At 43.2% G+C, this 18,777-nt stretch overlaps 1 protein-coding gene across 1 annotated transcript in view; it reads left to right on the top strand.

The window, feature by feature from the left end:
- ramp1 (receptor activity modifying protein 1) overlaps positions 1 to 18,777 on the top strand; it is a gene marked incomplete at both ends in the record, with an annotated part of 56,108 nt that overhangs the window by 19,415 nt on the left and 17,916 nt on the right. The window contains one exon of the mRNA XM_079230817.1: positions 15,589 to 15,724. Coding sequence (XP_079086943.1) covers positions 15,589 to 15,724 — 136 coding nt within the window. The remainder of the gene's footprint in view (positions 1 to 15,588; positions 15,725 to 18,777) is intronic.

Genomic DNA, 18,777 nt, shown 5'->3' with positions numbered 1-18,777 from the left:
AGGGTGGCTTTAAAACGCAGAGCAAGAAAAAGAAAGATGAGAAGGCAGACAGCAATCCATAAACCTTTACTCATCCTGTCATCATGTCGGTACAAAACGTTGTGGCAGTCCAAGTTGCTTAAATATTTCAGCCTGGACCAAAAAGGTGAATTTAGGAAGCTGTTCGGCCGACACGAGCCTCCAAACCCGCGTCAGTGTTCCCCGACATAATTAACAGAAAGTCTCTGGAGCTGGACACCGTTCTCCCAGAAGATATTCCCTCCTCTGGTGCTCTGATGATGGAGAGAACATCTACCACTCTATAGGTGTTCAGGTGGGTCGAGGTCATGGTGTTTCTTTTTATTTCTCCCTCCCGCTACCACCTTACATTCCTTTAAAAGGATATGTTTTTCTGATCACTAGGATGCAACTATGAACACCTTTCTTCGAATGCTCCCAGAGCTCAAGTGCTCTCTTGCTGTTGTGCCATATTTCAGGAAACTTCTACTCTCATCAACATATTGCACAGCTTAAGGATGCGTCTCTCAGCTGGGGGCTGATGTGTTTCTGTATGCATGTTTTTTTCATGCTTTCATTAAAACAAATTACAGCAGTTGTTTAGTTTGTCTAAGACGGCAAACTTGTTTTCTTATTATATTTCAGTGTCTCACGATGCATTTAAAAGTCTCTCTTGATTTCCCTGTTTCCCCCTCCTTTTAATTCATAATCACATTTCATACCTCATCAATTGCACACTGCGGTTGCCACGCTCTGCATACCTGCTCTGTAAAGTCACGGTGGTTGAATAGAGCAAACTGCTGAACTTTAACAACGACGACTGCAAAGAAGAAAAATGTCTTTATTCTTCCTTGACAAAAGGAACCTGCGTATTACAGTCATCTGCCCTCCGGTCTCTGGAGATAACTCACTACAGTGGTGTCCTATTGTTTTGCGGCTTCTTTTTTAAATACGTAATTGTGTGCTATTACCAGAGAGCCCCGGTTAGGGCAGACCTCTCTGTGCTGGAAGCCCAGCCCGCTGGGATCATTAGCTGCTGATGGATGGGAATCAACTTGACAGAGATAGATATGGCACATCAACGCACCGCCTCTTCAGTAATTGTATTGTATGTATGGTGTTTGCTCGTGTGTGGGTGGAAGAACAGGGGCAGTGTGTGTGTTTGTTTGTGTGTGTGTGTGTGAGTTTTTGCATCGTTGCGTGTCTACTTGCATTGTGTTGTAAATGTGAGCCGTCTTTCAAAGAGGAAACGCGCGCTGGCTTCTCTCATCGTTACATCATTAAAAGATGTAGACACCTGTGTGTGTGTGTGTGTGTGTGTGTGTGTGTGTGTGTGTGTGTGTGTGTGTGTGTGTGTGTGTGTGTGTGTTTGTGTGTGTGTGTGAGAAACTGGTGGTGGGAAAGAAGAACTAATGAGCATCAGCTGTAAATAGAGCTATGCTTTACCGTCTCTTTTTTGATTTGTGTTCAATTAAGACGTCCTTTGAAGAAAATACTTTCTATTGTTTTTACCTGAAATATAAAGTTGATAGTAATTCTAAGCAGTCCATTGAACTGTCTCCAGGTATTTCTTTCAGGCAGGGCCAGGTGGTAACTTCCGGCTCTGAAAAGGGAAGCCAATGTGGACGCGCCGTTAACTTGCATTCTCTCTAATGTCCAGCAGGGGGCGACTCCTCTGGTTGCAAAAAGAAGGCTGAATTTGTAGAAGTCGATGAGAAAATACTCTACTTCTCTCTTGATTTATTCCCTCAGTAAACATTGTAAACATGAGTTTATGTCTCAATCTCTAGTTTCAAGTCTTCTTCAATACAGCATGATGCTCATTTAGTGAATTATGATCCATTTAGAGTCAGATAGACCATAATATGCTTTAGGGCGTGGCTACAGGTCTGACCGGTTGCTTATGTTTCACTGCCGGTTCCCAAAAACGGTAATGGCTAAAAACCAAGATGGCGGCCACCAAAAAGCCAAACTGGAGGTCACAAACAAATGGGTGACGTCAAGGGGACGTCTTATCTCCCGTCTCCGGGCAGGGCGGCCAGTGTGCAGCCTGAGAAGTGAACAGCAGGGCAGAACAAGTGTCAAGGCCCACTGCTTTGCTCGCCTGTCGATAGCAGGAGACAGCTCAGGGGAACCGTTTTTATCAACTCAGATCGTTGGACTCGCATTTGGACAACACAAGGCGGTAAAGCGAGATGTTCAGAGAGACTTTAACAAGAAAATCCATACGAAGTCATGAAAGTAACGAGGACAAAAACAGGACCGTTCCCGGTGGAGAATGGCTGTTTGAAGCTTTCTCTGTTAACTTTATGTGTCTGCATTCTTTTCGGGGCTTTTTTGAACACTGAATACTCTGCGAATATATTCTTGATTTTCTTTCTTCATGTTGAACTTTTTCCGAGACATACATTGCTCCAGAGGGTCGTGTCGTTCTACAGATATATTTTCCAGACCAATACGCTGGAGCGCTCTCTCTCTCTCTTCCTCTTTGTCTCTGTCTTTTCAGTCTTTACTTAAACCAAATCAATTATAAATGCAATTAAAGTGCTCTTACATCGGATAAAGCACAATCCCGACAGTCTAATCCCTGCGATAGAAATCTCATTTACTCCCAGATCATATTGATGTGAAGAAAACCATGCAAGCATTTATCATAGTGCACTGTTGCTTGGTCTAATGCCGGGCATTTATTATGGGCTGATATTAGTCCCACAGTAACAAATACAGCCAGATATGAATTAGAATGAATACACACTTTTCAAAAACAGGGACGCAGAGCTCTCAGCCTACGGACTGAACGCTCTTATGGTTCTCATGCCACTCGAACCGCCACTACAGTCTTCAGGGGAGGGATTATCTAATCGCATCAAGTACGATCATTATCAACACAGTTTTGTGGTGATTTTGGGCTTGCAAAGTCCATTTATTTCTACTGTTTTTTTCCCCTCAACCTTTGAAAACACATTTACAGATAAATGTGAGATTAAATTAACTTCAGGCAATGCATTACCATATGTGCACTCTTTATTTAATAGTCCACTAAGAAACTCCAGCCAGACTCCTGTCTGGTCTCAGCACAAAATAGTCACAGAGACAAATAAGGTCACACTGGGACTGTCGTCTCAGACTGTGCTTGTACAGTGCAATGGCATAGCTTTCAACTGCAATGTTAAAGTTACTTCAAGTTTCTTTTTTTTTTTCTTGATTTTGGCGGTCCCTGTGGACAAAAGCTCCAGAGTCCCTTAAGAGAAGCTATAACTTTACTGCTCTGAGAGTCTGCTACGCAGACTGGTTCTCCAGGCCTCTATTCCCTCCAGCGGGCCAGCAAACCGAGCTCAAGGAGTTTCAGGTGGACCTGCATGTTGCTTCTGATAACGTGCAGAATCCGACCCGGTTGCATCGATGACAAGCATGAAGGATAAGTATAAAGACGTTGACAATCTTCTCGCTGATGGTCTCGTTTACTTCATATAGGTATAGGTTATATAGAGGAAGTTTCATAGCCACTCACAATCACAGTAGCTTTCATTTGAGCGAATTTACAGTAAATGTCATCCCATTTTCCTCAAACGATTTCCGAGAAAAAAACATTAAATGGGCAAAAATACATTCATAAATAATGATGCTGAAAACAAATGTTTTCCAGCACCTTACACCTACGAAGAGACAATCTGTGGAGATACAAACCGAGTGACATTTCTACACGCAGTATGTCTTCTTCAGAGTCAACCATGATTATCTTAATCATGAGTTTTTAGTGTGAAGCTTAACGTGAGCGTTTCTCTCCTTTTGAGTGCCTGAAGCGGTGATGTGATACACGACGTGGCTTCCTGTTAAACAGTCTGCTACTCACGCCACCGGAGGTTTGACACGCTCCCTGGCTCTCTTGCAGAGATTTAAAAGAGAAGATGTATACACGCATGGAACCAGCATCTCTGGTTTAAATGATCTGATTAAAATACTACGCTGATTGAGAATGATGTCAGAGAGACCTGATGTATTAGTGATTGGACCGAAAAAAAAAAAAACCCTGTCAGTGCACCAACTGATGCATCCACTTGTTGTGGCCTCCCCACCGATCTTGAGCCCAACCAGGTGTAGCTCCAGGCTGTATTCAAATTCCGTGGCTTATTTGTGCTGCCATTTGAGGGTCAGTGCCACGTTGGGGCGAAGTATGCCCTGAGCTTTAATAATAACACTGAGAGCACCTGCTTCACGGCCATCTCTAGTGGATGGAGGATCGAGTGTGTGTGTGTGTGTGGAGGGTTGCAATAATGTCAGACAAGAGCTGAGAGATTAAGGGGATAAATTGCTCATTTTCAGGTTTCTATGGGGGAAAATCTTTTCTCCATCCCTCTTCTCTGTCTGTCTATTTAATCATGTGAATACTTTCGGAGACGTTTTTTTTTATATATAGTTCTAAGTGAAATTCGCCCCCTGGGTCTCCAGCTGTCTTATTAGGACAGACAGCAGAGGTGGAGGAACGCATTCATTTGTGTGCATGTGAGTGACAGCGCTGGAGGTAAGACTGTAATGCGATGTAATGACGGCAGCTGATGCGCTGCTACCGCCGGCGTTCCTCGCCGCTAATTCATCAGACACGCACGGCTCGCCCGGCCCAGGAAGCGTAAGAGTGACTCACTTTTGTCCGGCTCGTTTGAACCCCACTGTGGTATAAATACACCGTACATATCAGGATTCCAGGGTTGTTGTCATGCCGTTGGTCTCTTGGTAATCAATTGGTGGGTAAGAATTGGTCGGTCAAATTAATGATGTGAACAGACGGCGTTATGAATTTCCACGTCCGATGGATTGAACAATTTGCTCTGAGACTTTTTTTTGTTGCTTGCGTTGATCAATCATTTATTTATATCAAGGCCACAGCACATTCTCAGGAAATTGGTTTATTGATCGACGTACCTGTTGAGTGAGCATTGAGACCAAAATCATTTATTTGCTCTCAATACATCATTCTTGTGCATAAATGCAGTCGCTTGGTTTTTCACTGTTTCGAGAGTTAAGCCCACAGAAAGCGCTGCAGCTGGAGCTATCAATGATATGAGACTCTTTAAACATTCATCCAGTCAAAAAGGCTTGGATAGGAATCATAAATTGTAAAGATGGATGACATCACAGCTCCCAAAAGTGGAGCTAAAACATATGGATCGCTCCCTGGTGGCTCTCAGCAGTAAAGGTCATTAAGCCCCGCCCCTCCAAACTAAAAAAGTACATTGGGTTCTTATCATGCTCATGCATGTTCACATGTTCTTTTTTGGTTTTAGCTTGCTCTTTGATGCTAACTTTAACTTTCCAGACCCGCCACTTGTCTTTGTGTTCTTTGTGTAATTTTATTCATGAATTATAGAGCTATTATGGTTAGTCTTTGTGTTGAGCCACCGTGGCGCTAACGTAGCAGCTAGGGGGCTCACGGTAACCAGCTGTGGCCGTCGACCTCGTGATAGGCGGGTGTGTTGGAGAGACCTTGATATTGTGTCTGTAGCCACCAGATCACTGCTGCACAGATTCTGTCAAAGAGCTCCAAAGGGCCCCAAAAAAAACAGTTTGACAACATCTCGGTGGGCTGTACATACTTTTCTAAGGAATCTGCTCCATTAAAATGCAATATCAACTAAGACAAGTCTTTTGTGTACTTGGATCTTATAGAGGATGCTGTTTTAATATACATTTTTAAAGCAACAGCTTGACTTACATATGATTATTCATTCACGGAAGATTTGTTGCAATCTCCAATAAAAAGCTATTACGCCTATTTCTCAAATTTTCAAACCCTTCCTTTTATACCTTAATTATTTGAGTTGATGTTTGACTCCTATTTAATATATTTATAAACCTTTGTGTGTTTTATTAAATTGCTTCAGTACAGCATTAGCTTTGCAGGCTTTAAAAAAAAAAAAAAAAATATATATATATATATATATATATATATATATATATTTTAGCAATAGGCTGCATTGTTTCCTATGATGCACCGGTTGCATTATTTGGAAACCAATGGCCGACACAAGATTGGCCTTTCTTTTGATAGATTGCACTAACAGCAGACTGCACGACATTCACACAAGAAGTGGAGGAGGGAGAAAGTATTCTTAGTGCTCACTAAGTGCACAACGATTCTGAGGGAACATGCGAGTGAAGTATACACATTTTCCACGGACATTCAAAGGAACATTACATCCTGCTGATGTATGAAGCTCTATACTCGGGAGAGAGATGAGGACCACGAGATATTACATTACAACCGAGGTCTCAAACAACCAGCCCGGAGAGAAATATTAAGATTAGCTGCAATTTCCCCCAATTTTTTTTTTTTTTACGTTTTATTCAAGATTAAGATATTATATTAATCTTCACTTAATAATTTACTAAATCCTTACTATTATTGACACATGGGGCCATTAACTCAACTGCTGTCAGCCTTCTGTTGCTCATGTGGATGCTCACACTCTGTAGGTACGAGCGACGTGACGTCATCATATATCATAAGTAGAGTAGCGTTACTATTTGCAATGTTCCTTTATTTGATTGGGACCATTGTCTCCATGGTATTAGCTTGTTGCATGCAAAATACTTCGTTAAACATTACAAAGCAACCAACTATTTGGAATGACCCATTCAAAATAACTTGTTATTGATATTAAATACAAATGATTGGCAGGTTTTATTTCCTTTGGGCTCGAGCGGCACAGAAGAGAACAGTGAAGATAAAGCTGTCTGTACCTGTTTCAGGCTCAGCTTGTATCTGATGGAAAATGACGCCGCTTCAATCCATATTTGTTGGCGTTCAGCCTTTCAAAAACAACATTCAACGCATTCAAAAAGCAGTCTGCTCCCCGGCTTGTTGTGACGTACACAAAGGGAGGCACGTACTTGATGATTGCGCTCTTCTACCAGTAGCAGCCTGAGTATCCCGCCGTAGCAAAAGGTCAAAAGGTCAACATGTCACAGAAGTACAGGACAGGATGCTAGTGATCTCTGGCTAAAGCGGCTTCACGGCTAAAAGCTAAACGACCCAAAACTTTTAGTTTGGCTGCACTTTGCCGTGTTGCCATTGCATGGCAGCTCGCCATATACTTTAATTTTTTAGCGGCAAAATCAAAGCAGAAAAATTGTATCTTTATTTCACCTTTAATATTAAAGGGCAACTTGTCAACAGAGTTGCTTCAGCTGTAAGACCAACAGCACTCTGATTAACTGTGGCGCTCCGAACACACTCTGTCATTTTATAAACCTAAAATACCGATTGATTTGCAGCATGGATAGTTTCAAGAGAGGAGGACAACTCAATTTAACTTTCATAGAGTTTGACTGCTTCCTCTCTCATGTGCAAGTAGAAAGGCTGCAAATACAAAACACAAGTATAGCATTATTCTGCTTCACATGAAGTACACTTCCCACAAGAAGAAAGTCGCTCAACTTTCGAGATTACGTTCATAATTTGAAAGAAAAAGAAGAAGAAAAACCCGCTGTGCTCAAGCTGTGAGTGGTTCCACCACACAGAATGAATTAACGATGCGCAAAAACCAAACATGCCCTGATTTTCTTGTGTACCACTCGAAAAACTAAGATGCAAAGTTAGGTGTGAGAAAGACTCACCCGAACTTCCGTGAGTGTGAACTTCAAAAAGACAAAGTTTGCACAGGAAGCGCTGACATGTGTGGGTTTTCATGAATATGCATAACACATGTGTAACGTTGCAGAATCTAAATGGAGCTGTCAGTTCGGTGGGAAGGGAAGCAGATCTCTCTTTTTCCTCTTTCTCCTCTACTACTCTGTGAACTGTGATGACTAAAAGTCTTTCAAAGTCGGGGAAGTGGGCGTTTTGATGTGAGATCGGGCGATGGACCAGCGGTTGGTCAAAAAATAATTCCGATCAAAAGCCAAAAGATGAAAAGACTTCCTTCTCTGTGAATCATCTGTGAGAAGATGACGCCAGCGAGAGAGAGACACCAGCGGCTCCTCGCTGAGCATCTGATGCGGCGGCCTAATCGGCCCTCGCCTTCGACAGAGAAGCGTCTGCCGACCTCCGTCGTCTGTGTGTCACTCCTCAGACTGAGTCGCAGGCGGCATCGCGTGAACCATTTCAGGGGGCGGGATCATCCGTGACTCAGAGGCCTGCCACTGAGTCGGATGTCTGTCCTCAGTGAATCTGATGCCAGAACAGCTGCTACTGACAGCACACAGGCAGAGTTCATTATTCATGAGGCAGTTTAGTCGCTCTGCAGAGCATTCACTGCTCTAATTGATAACGGAGGGGTTTCCTCAATGTGTTCACATGAATAAAGTCTGCCGAGCCGGCGAGGCTGCTGAAGACAAAGTGGACAGACTTTGGTCCTGCTAGTGGTGGCTTTGCATCAAGGGGCTTTTTTTTACATTGGACAGTTTGGACAATCATTTCACCATCCACCATCCACAATTAACTTCAATGACAATTATGGTGGAAATATGTAAATTATTGTAATAAATTTGACGATTACATAATAAATCCAAGTTGGAAATGGTAACTGGAAACTGTAGATGGACTTTTATAGCACCTTTCTAGTCTTCCAACCACTCAAAGTGCTTTGGCGCTCCATGTCATTCACACGCTCACACCCATTCATACGCCGAGGCCAGGGGCCGCCATGCAAGGGGCCGCCATTCACACCACACCTTCGGGAGCAGTTTGGGGTTCAGTGTCTCTCCCAAGGACGCGTCGGATCAAACGGCAATCTTCTGATTGGACGACGACCCGCTCTACCTCTGAGCCACAGCCGACCCCGTTGTAATAAAACAGAATATGTTAGATGAAGGCTGATGTTGACATATAGCTGGCGCTCGGAATGTGGACCAATTGAATTACAGTCTGAACTCGTATTCAGATCCTGTTTTCTTAACTGGTGCAAAAGAGCAAGGACACGGATGAGCTACTTTAATCATTTAATCAGGTGATGACGCACTGTGTTCCCAGAACTGATGAACAAGCTCTCGTGCCGACATGGGAGGTGTTACATTGTGTTGTTGGGAATCAGGATGGAACTGGAACGCAGTAAGAAGGGATTAGATATCATTTATCATCTGGGGCCGGTTTTTCAAAAGTTTTAATCTGGAACAAACTGATCCAGATTTGGAAATCTCTCTTTCTGCTATCCAGGATCACGTAATCCATTTTATTTTCATGCCGTTTTTTCAAAGCAATGTGGGATTGGATTACTCTGATCCGGATTCAAACTATTAAGGATTACCAAATCTGGATTACCTGTGGTCTAAATGGGACTATCACAATAGCTACGTAAAGAACAACAGGTAGAATGGTGTGGGGTCACTCCAATATGCTTTATTTGAACCGAAAATAGGACTGAACAGAACAGCAAACAAACAATATAAACATCCCCCTCCACTGTCCATTTCTTGGAAACAGGCAGTCCGCTCATCTGAGACCTACACCAAATAAATAAATACATACTTTACTCACAAATACATCATGGATGCTTTTCATTGTCCTACACAACATGGCGCAAAGTCCTTCTCTGTGATGACGTCCCTGATGCACCTGAGCCCGTTGGAGACACTGACCAACCTCCGGCATTGTATCAGAATGAGGGCCGACCGGGCGACCAATAAGAGATGCAATTGTTAGACACTATTTTGATAAGTCCATGACTGATGATTGTGTCAGTGTGATTAATGTTTAATGAACAAAGACAGTTTGGGGGATTAATTTATAGGGCCGAAAAATATTTATAATTTATAATTTGCTGTACTGAAAGGTTTGCCAAAAAGTTTTGAAAAACCCAAACTCAAGGTTTGATCCGGATCAACAACAAGATCGGATTACATGATCCAATCCAATTTCTGAATCCTTTTTTTCTTTTGAAAAACCCATTTTCAAGATTTGATCCAATCCGATAGCCGTAATCCGATCAGATTACTTTTGAAAAACCGGCCCCTGGTTGTTACTTTATATGCTGCCGTTATATATTGTCATGTGTTTTACAAAGTGGAGCTAAAGTATCGCAAGTGGGGGAAGTTGGGTAGAATCTGTCTAATAGGCGGCAGGGGAAATGATTACTCAAGATTGGAATGGGATTTGGAGAGAAAGAGAAAGGGTTGTTGGTGACAAAATTCACAGAATGGGAAGGAATTAAAAACTTGTCAAGAGGGGAATTGAATGTGACGTCGTCACAGAGGACCTGTCTGTTGTCTCAGCGGCCACAACTGCAACATTTCACAACGCCCCCAATCGGCTTCATCAAGGCATCATGAAGCAGAACACTGAAATTAGCATTTTCTTTCTCGGAGGAGTCCGCTCGCTGCCAACGGCTGCCGCTGTGCTTCTTGCTGCAGAGGAACATTTCAGAGACTCATGAGAAAAGCACCTTCTGACTTAACTGAATAACAGATACGTTCTTAGTCATGCATATTTGTCATTTAGCGGCTTTTTCTTCTTCCTTTCGTTCCCGATTGTATCTACTCTGGTTTGTAATTAAACCATTTCCATTGCAACTACAGTCGGATCATAGTCCCTGTCCTAATTTGGGATTTGTGGGGAGATTAAAAACAGTTGGTGAGAAGCCTGTTCCCAACTGTGTCTTTCATTTTATTATTTGCCAGAACCTTAAAAAAAACTGCTTCCAGTATTGCAGGTTTCTCGCTTCATTTGGGTCCCGAGCAAGACACCTGCTATGGCTTAGTTGCATCTCCTCAACGGGAGAGCGGGCTGTACCCAGCATGCCGTGCGGCAGCGTCACAGTGACTATCGCAGCAGTGTGGGAAATTCACTTTTTGTGTACAACTAACGTTTTTTGTGCCGTTTGTCTTTATTGTTTTCCATTTTAAATGTTCTGTCTCTCCCTCACACACACACACACACACACACACACACACAGCATGCACATGCGCATAACACACTACTAACACATAAGTTCTGCTGATCTCAAGATCACGCTCGCCACACGGCACTTCCTTCCATCCGCAGCAATAAGTGTGAAGTCGATCAGATGATCAGCTGTCAAGAATATGGAAAGACAGACAGACTCCTTCCGTCTTGTGTTCTGTTTCCAGTTCCACACTTGAAGTGTTAAAGTTCCTGAAACAGATTGAGCTCCATAGAAAGTTCTCATCGAAATATATCCTAGCTGTCATGAGAAAAACTTCTCGCCTCATCTATATGTACGCCTTCATTTCACCAGCCTCGACATTAAGAAAGCATGCAGTAGCCGAATATTTCACCTGTGTTCAATCTTCACCCGTTTGCTTTCATTTCATATGAACTCCCCGCAGCAGCATCAACTCGAGTGTTTAACATCTTCTGCTTGTTTCTGTTTATTTCAGAGCATCTCCACATGTTTTTAGTCACGCATAACCTCGGGCGCTGTTGCTTGGAAAAGCTCCAGCTATGATCGCGAGTAGCAGCTCGCAGTGTGAAGGAACGGCAGCAGATCAGCAGCTGTCAAACTAGACGCTCAGACAGGAGAGGAGGGCGCGTACCGAGATGTTGAATATGCAAATATGAGCTTTGAGGCGTTTAAAAGGGCGACGTGAGAAAGGAATTAAGTGAGGGTAGGCGGCTCTGTTTGTCTCGCTGTGAGGCTTTTAGCTTAGTTTAGTTTCTTGGATGATGACGATGATGAGAGAGAAATATATAGACGGTCCAATTCCATCTCGCATACATAACAATAATCACAGACATGTACACACAAATACAGATAGGTAAAGTGCACTGTAGCTGACGGCTGGATTGGCTTGTACACAGAAAGAAGTGGATTCTGGGTAGACACCCCGCAGAGAGGGTCAAAGGTCATCGGCCGTCTACTGACTAGAACAAGCGTGCCGTCGACTTCAAGTACATTTTCTTGATCCTGAGCTTATTTCAGCAGACAAGCTGAGGAAGAGCATGTTTGCAGACAGCACATGCTCCCTGAGTTAATAACAGGTTGAAAAGGACTGTATTGTTTTTAGTTACAGCTTCAAATCGATATATTGCGGGAGGAAATGAGAAAATCTTCAGTCAATGATGACCTTTCCTCTGGATCTATCATGTACTGCCTCGCCGGGAGTGTGACGGCAGTCTGGTCGATTTGACAAGGAGTGACACGTGTTGAAGCGATGGAGGAAAAAAAAACTAAAAACATTTGTTACAGGCTGCGCGGTATTTTCAATTATACCTTTATTTTGTCAAGTTACGGGAGGAAACATTAAGTGGACGGCTGTTCTTCTTCTTTCTTCGTCAAACAAAATGAGTTTTTCAATTCGACAAATGATGAATAAAGGTGCAATTTCCGCACGACCAGGAGCTGCAGACTATCTTCAATTACTGAAGCACATAGATTTAGTTTGAAGACGCACTAATGGAAAGTCGTTGGCTATAGCAATGCCTTTATATACACGTCTGATGAGAAAACTGGCAAAGTAAAGTTAAACTGTTTAGGACGTTGGCAACGGCGCTCTATATTTTGGAAGAAAATGTTCAGATAAAAACCGAAGGCTTCCTTTGTGTCGATCTATAAACATGTTAAATACATCTTCCAATATGTCAACTGTGTGCATTTTAATGGGATGTAATATTTGGCCTGTTTAGAAAGTTGTATAAGGAAAACAACATTTCAGTAATATGTGACACGAATATCCCAATATTTTCTGATTTAATTCAAACCACTACATGGATTTAAGTCGCAGTTTTAGTCAGGGTTTTTTCCATCAATGTTTTCATTGATGGAAAAAACCCTGACTAAAACTATCTGAGGCCAAATCTAAAGCCATGGTGCTCTGCAGGAAACCGGTGGATTGCTCCCTCCAGGTGGGGACAAACTGCCTACCCCAAGCGAAGGAGTTCAAGTATCTCGGGGTCTTGTTCACGAGTGAGGGTAAGGTGGAGCAGGAGATCGACAGGCGGATCGGTGCGGCAGTAGAACAGGCGCTGCACCGGGCCGTCTTGGTGAACAGGGAGCTGAGACGGAAGGCCATTTAGCGTGTGGCCACGAACTCTGGGTTGTGACCGAATGAACGAGGTCTTGGATACAAGCGGCCGAAATGAGCTTCCTCCGTAGGGTTGAAGCCTTAGAGATAGGGTAAGGAGCTCGGACGTCAGGAGGGAGCTTGGAGTTGAGCCGCTACTCTTTCGTGTCGAAAGGAGTCAGCTGAGGTGGTTCGGGCATCTTATCAGGATGCCTCCTGGACGCCTCCCACTAGAGGTTTTCCAGGCACGTCCAACTGGTAGGAGACCCCGGGGAAGACCAAGGACACGCTGGAGGGATTATATCTCCCGGCTGGCCTTGGAACGCCTCGGGGTCCCCCAGAAGGGGCTGGAAAATGTTGCGGGAGAGAGGGAAGCCTGGGTCGGCCTGCTGAACCTGCTGCCACCGCGACCCGACCCTAAGCGGATGAAAATGGATGGATGGATGGAAATACTTTTTTAATTTTAGGAATACAGTGTCGCTACATCAACGAACACTATTGTTTTGTTTTGTATCAGAGCAACTGTTTTTGAATTTTGAAACAGCCGTTCTCTGAGAAGCAAAGGCAGACGTGGAATGACATTGTTCCACGACTGCAAAGTCTTTTGGGGGAGGATGTCCGGGTGGGAGGGACACCGGAGACCACCGGAGACCACCGGAGACCACTGGAGACCACCGGAGACCACTGTTCACATGTCTTCCCCTGTTTCTCCTCACCATGACAGTGTACTTGGCCTAGCCAATCAAGTAGTAGTAGTTGCCTCAACCAAACCAAAGCTTAACCATCACTATGTGATCAGTTTCAAAGCGGTTTTAGAAGACGTCCTCATGACGATAGTGGCACAGATCAGAAACCTCAAAGGGAAAATAGAACATTTTGTAATTTAGATTGGTATTGGTAATATAGCACAAAATATTGTTGGCACGACAAAAATCCTCTCTCGCTCTCTCTCTCAATGTGTGATCGGAGTTGTGTCGACGTGTAGGTGGACCTTTTCATCCGTCCTCTTTACAGCACGAGTCGGGTTCTTTGTAGGAATGTAATCTATTTCTTTATTTATTCACATTTTCTAACCTACATATTTTTTATTACATTTCTTTTTTTTCCCCCATCTTCAAAACATCGTCGGCTTCATCCTTCATTATTTCTGTTTCCATCTCCCTTCTGCTGTGCGCCATAACATGCATGCATTAACAATTAGCACACACAACTGTGGACATTAATGATTCTGAACGAGCGAGAGATACTCAAGGACACACACTAATCCGACCACTTCTCCGCAAAACTCCCAGCAGGAGATAAACAGAGAGAGAGAGAGAGAGAGAGAGAGAGAGAGAGAGAGAGAGAGAGAGAGAGAGAGAGAGAGAAGTTGCAAGAGCTCAAGAAGGTTGCTGCCACAGGAGGGTTTCACTGACGCACGAGACACAGCAGGTTATAAAGGAAGCGAGAGAGAGAGAGAGAGAGAGAGAGAGAGAGAGAGAGAGAGAGAGAGAGAGAGAGAGAGAGAGGAGTGTTGTGGGAGTTAGGGAGAAAAACAAGGCGAGGCATCGGAAATGTGTGGAGGCTGCAGGGAAAGAGGAGGTGGAGAATCAGGAGGAAGTCGTGAAAGAAGGATGATGAGGGACGTTAAGATGTGATAGGCTATATTAATGTGACAGCTGTGTCCCAAACATATTTTTCAATATCGTTTATTTGTGCTTCTATACAAATCACATCATGATCTTATGTTGATTTTTTGTGTAAATGTGTATCGTCGAAATGAATGTTTTTGAGCGAGCTGGAATCAGAAGCTCTCTTTCTTTGAAAGCAAGAAAGTTTCCCGAAAGCTAAAGCTTCTTTCTTGTCGGCTACACTGGAAAGGCCTTTATAATTTATTAAAATGGTCTCATGAACATTTTGATAACTAAAAGCTATAAAGAGAGCAGGCTTAACAGTTTCCTAATGCTAACCTAAGCTAATTGGCTACATGTTCTAACTTTATTAATTGCTCAAATACATTGACTTGGTGTATATTCTTACTAACTCTCAGCAAGGAAGCACATTTTAACGGCCATCACATGTTTATAAAAGCTTTCCATCAGACATTAATTTGTTAGATATTAGTTATTTATACATCGCTGTGTTTGAACGTCCATGCGGCGTCACGGTCACATTTAACCTCTCACTTTCTCATACTTTGACCCACAGTTAATAGTGTGGGGTGTGTGTGTGTGTGTGTGTGTGTGTGTGTGTGTGTGTGTGTGTGTGTGTGTGTGTGTGTGTGTGTGTGTGTGTGTGTGTGCTGTTTTGGGGGTCTTGGCAATGGCGCCTATCACTGTGATAGCAGATGGTGTTTGGGTGTCATGTCCAACAGATGGGGAAACAGTTTGCACTGAACCCAAAAGAGACGACAACATTTAAGGTCATAGCTGCTTCCAGTCCTGTGTTTGTCCCCCCCCCGCTATGGCCTTTAACCGAGCCATAAATAGTTGAATGCAGTGACACACACACACACAAACACAGATTAACAATGGAACAAAACATATGTGTGAGTACTAAGCTACTCACATCCCACTTGTTAACATTTTTGGAAACCATCAGAATGTTTTTCAGTTTTCTCTTTACTAATGCCCCCCCCCCCCCCCCCCCTCTCAACAGTGTCTCAGTGTGTGTCGGCACTGGGGTGTGGACCCAACTATGAATTCGCCATTGAGGAGTTCTGCCTGGCCAAATTCAGACTGGACATGCAAGAGCTGGACCAGAAACACTGGTGTAGCTGGGAGGACACGGTCGAGTGAGTAGAATAAACACACACACACACACACACACACACACACACACACACACACACACACACACACACACACACACACACACACACACACACAGAGGGAGAGAGAGAGGTCCAAACACAAATGCAAACAGATTAACTTTCCACACAAATGCAAACAACATAATGAGCTTTCCATTTAAAATTTGCATAAGGCCGTTTCATTTTATTTGCTAGTTGTAATACAGTAAGAGCATTAAAACGCAGAAAAGCGATTACATATTCAGCCTGTGGAACAACAATCTTCATACATCTCAATGTTGCCTTTATTCATCGTCTCTGATCCACTCTAAGTCGACAAAATGTAAGTTAACTCCATTGTTTTCAGAAAAAAGAAAAGAAAAGAGAAAGTTCGCTCCTGGCTGCAGATCTATAAAAATCGTCCCACCGTTTTGGTCACCTTCCAACAGCTGATTAGATACTGGGTGAGAGACAACAGAGAAAGAGAGTGGGGGGAAACTGGAGAGGGACGAGAGGAACGCGCTGAGACCGTCGGTGTCGGGAACAAAAGCCGCCGGCCCGCGGCATGGACAGGGAATTTTTTGTGCCCGTATAAATATTATCATTGCTCTCACTGTTAGAGACGTCTGGCGCCACAGGTTTTCAGTTGTTCTCAGCATTCGAGTGCCAGTTATTGGCATCATTTGCTACAATTAAACAATTACGTGCCGCTTACTTGTTTTGTGTTCAAACAATAAAAGCCCTATCCTGAATTACCTGGGTGTAATATCACGCTGCCTGCCTGAGGCCCTCAGTAAGCTCATAACTCGCCCGCCCCATAGTAGAAACCTTGGATGGGGAACCCAATTACGAAAGTCTCCAGCAGGCCTGACCGTTGACCTCGTCTCATGCACAGCATTGTTTCTGTTCTCGTGAGAACTGTTGCTTGTGAAGTCCTTTCATACAACCTCGGGCCAGAGCCAACTATGTCATAGTAGCTTTGGAAAAATAAAAAACAAGCTGCAAGGTTAATCTGGGTAAAGGAGTGGTGTTTCTTGATCTACATGAGGCCTTTTGGTCATCATTCAGACCGCACATTGCACTAATTAGTCTTCATTTAGATAGTCAATCATTACTAAATCACAGTATTAAATCCTAGCTGACACACTGCACCCTTTGTGTTTTGATAATTAATGAATTGTGTGCCACAAGGCTCTTTTGGGGCCTCTGTTATTCAGCGTGTGCATCTTCCATCTATGTCAAAATCCTGATGTAATGTATGCAGATGACACAGGCATATCCTTTTGCACACAGAGCCCCCCTGCGCCTATTGTCGGACGTGAAAATCTTCAACATTTTGTTTGAACGTTTCCTTCATTTTCTCCGGAACCATAGCTATTCACCGTGTGCATCTTCCATCTCTGTCGAAATCCGGATGTATGCAGATGACACAATCATAAATGCTCAAGTGACAGGTGCGGATAAGGGGCATATTATTGAACATAAACTACTAAAGGTCTTTCCAAATATGTATATGAATAGACAAACATTTATGAGACAAAACATGTATTTACTGTATTGTCCTTTAAACCAAAAATACTAATTCTGATGTATTACAACACATTTTCTTACTGTTGACAAGCATATCTGTTGGCTTTAAGTACAATGTACTCTACACAAAATTGATTGCTGTGACAACACTATCATGAAAGCAATGGCAAGTTTAGTCCACTTTCGTCAAGCCAATGGCCATTTATAGCAGATGGATTAACAGCTACATTTAAAACATAGCGAAACATTAAATCTCAGCAACATCAGAAATATCAATAAATATGAAAAATGATGGAGGAAGCTGGTATCAGCAGAATAAAGTGACAGGTAAGAATTGGCACACCTGCATGAATATGATTGGACGTTACTTGTCAGCTGACTGCCACAGATGATCTCGATCAGCTAATACCAGCATGACGTCAGTGCTTCCAGACAATATCTTGAGTAGACCATTACAAATGAGGACTACAAGTTGTAACTCAAGAAGCATATGAAGAAGATGAGACAGACACTGAAATATCGCTTCAGGCGTATTAGAAGCTCATTCACAGCTGGGACATCCAGGAGTGTGTTGTACAGTAATCTCATGGGTCTGGAAGTTGAACATGGACTTCACAGCACATTATATTCTGTGTGCTGTACTTTGCAGTGTTTGTGTCTATCTGGCCAGCGACTGCAGATCTAAAGCACTGCAGCTAGCTAACCAAGTTAAAAGCATCTCCACCTTTTGCTTGAGATTAAAGTTTATTGTTGTTTTTTTTACACCGCCCGCCAAATACATTTACCTCAACATACATTCTGTTGTGGAATAAAGTCCCAGTTACTTTTCTACGTATCTCAAAGCACGAAGTGACTTACTGACTCACCTCTGATAACTCCTCCCTAAAGTTGTCTCACACCTCGTCACAGAAGACAGAAAAGGCAGGGAAAGAACACCCCTCCCGCCCCCCCAAAAAAAAACGTATGAACGGAACATTGAAATGTCAAAAATGGTTCACTGAGTAGAGAGGAGGAATGTCAGGACAGTCGCTCCCCTTCGAGGAAAATCTGCCAAGATGACACTTGGCCAAGATGTCACTGGGGATTTCTAATTTTGTTCCTACGGCATATGGCGTCTGTGTGTGTGTGTGTGTGTGTGTGTGTGTGTGTGTGTGTGTGTGTGTGTGTGTGTGTGTGTGTGTGGGTGTGTGTGTGTGTGTGTGTGTGTGTGTTTGCGTGTGTGTGTCAGGACAGTAGTATGTATAAGTGTCAGTGTTACCGTCACCCTGCATCCGTCCTAATTTCTCCATTTCTGCATGGAATCGTTGTCATTTATTTCTTGCTGAAGAAGAAATCATAAGCGGAATATTAGATCACAGCGTACCAGATGCATATATCACTATATCAACCATCTATTATAACAACAATCCACCAAAATATAATTCAGAAAGAACTTTGAGGTGAGAAGTCGGCTGTGCCGCTGCTGACTCTTCTGTCATTTTGGAACTTGAGCTTGAACCAATTTTTATGAGCCAGGCTTATTTGCA

Source organism: Taurulus bubalis, assembly GCF_910589615.1.
Source record: "Taurulus bubalis genome assembly, chromosome: 15".
Taxonomy (NCBI): Eukaryota; Metazoa; Chordata; class Actinopteri; order Perciformes; family Cottidae; genus Taurulus; species Taurulus bubalis.
The sequence above is the reverse complement of the archived record's forward strand: the minus strand, read 5'-3'. Positions and strand labels throughout refer to the sequence as shown.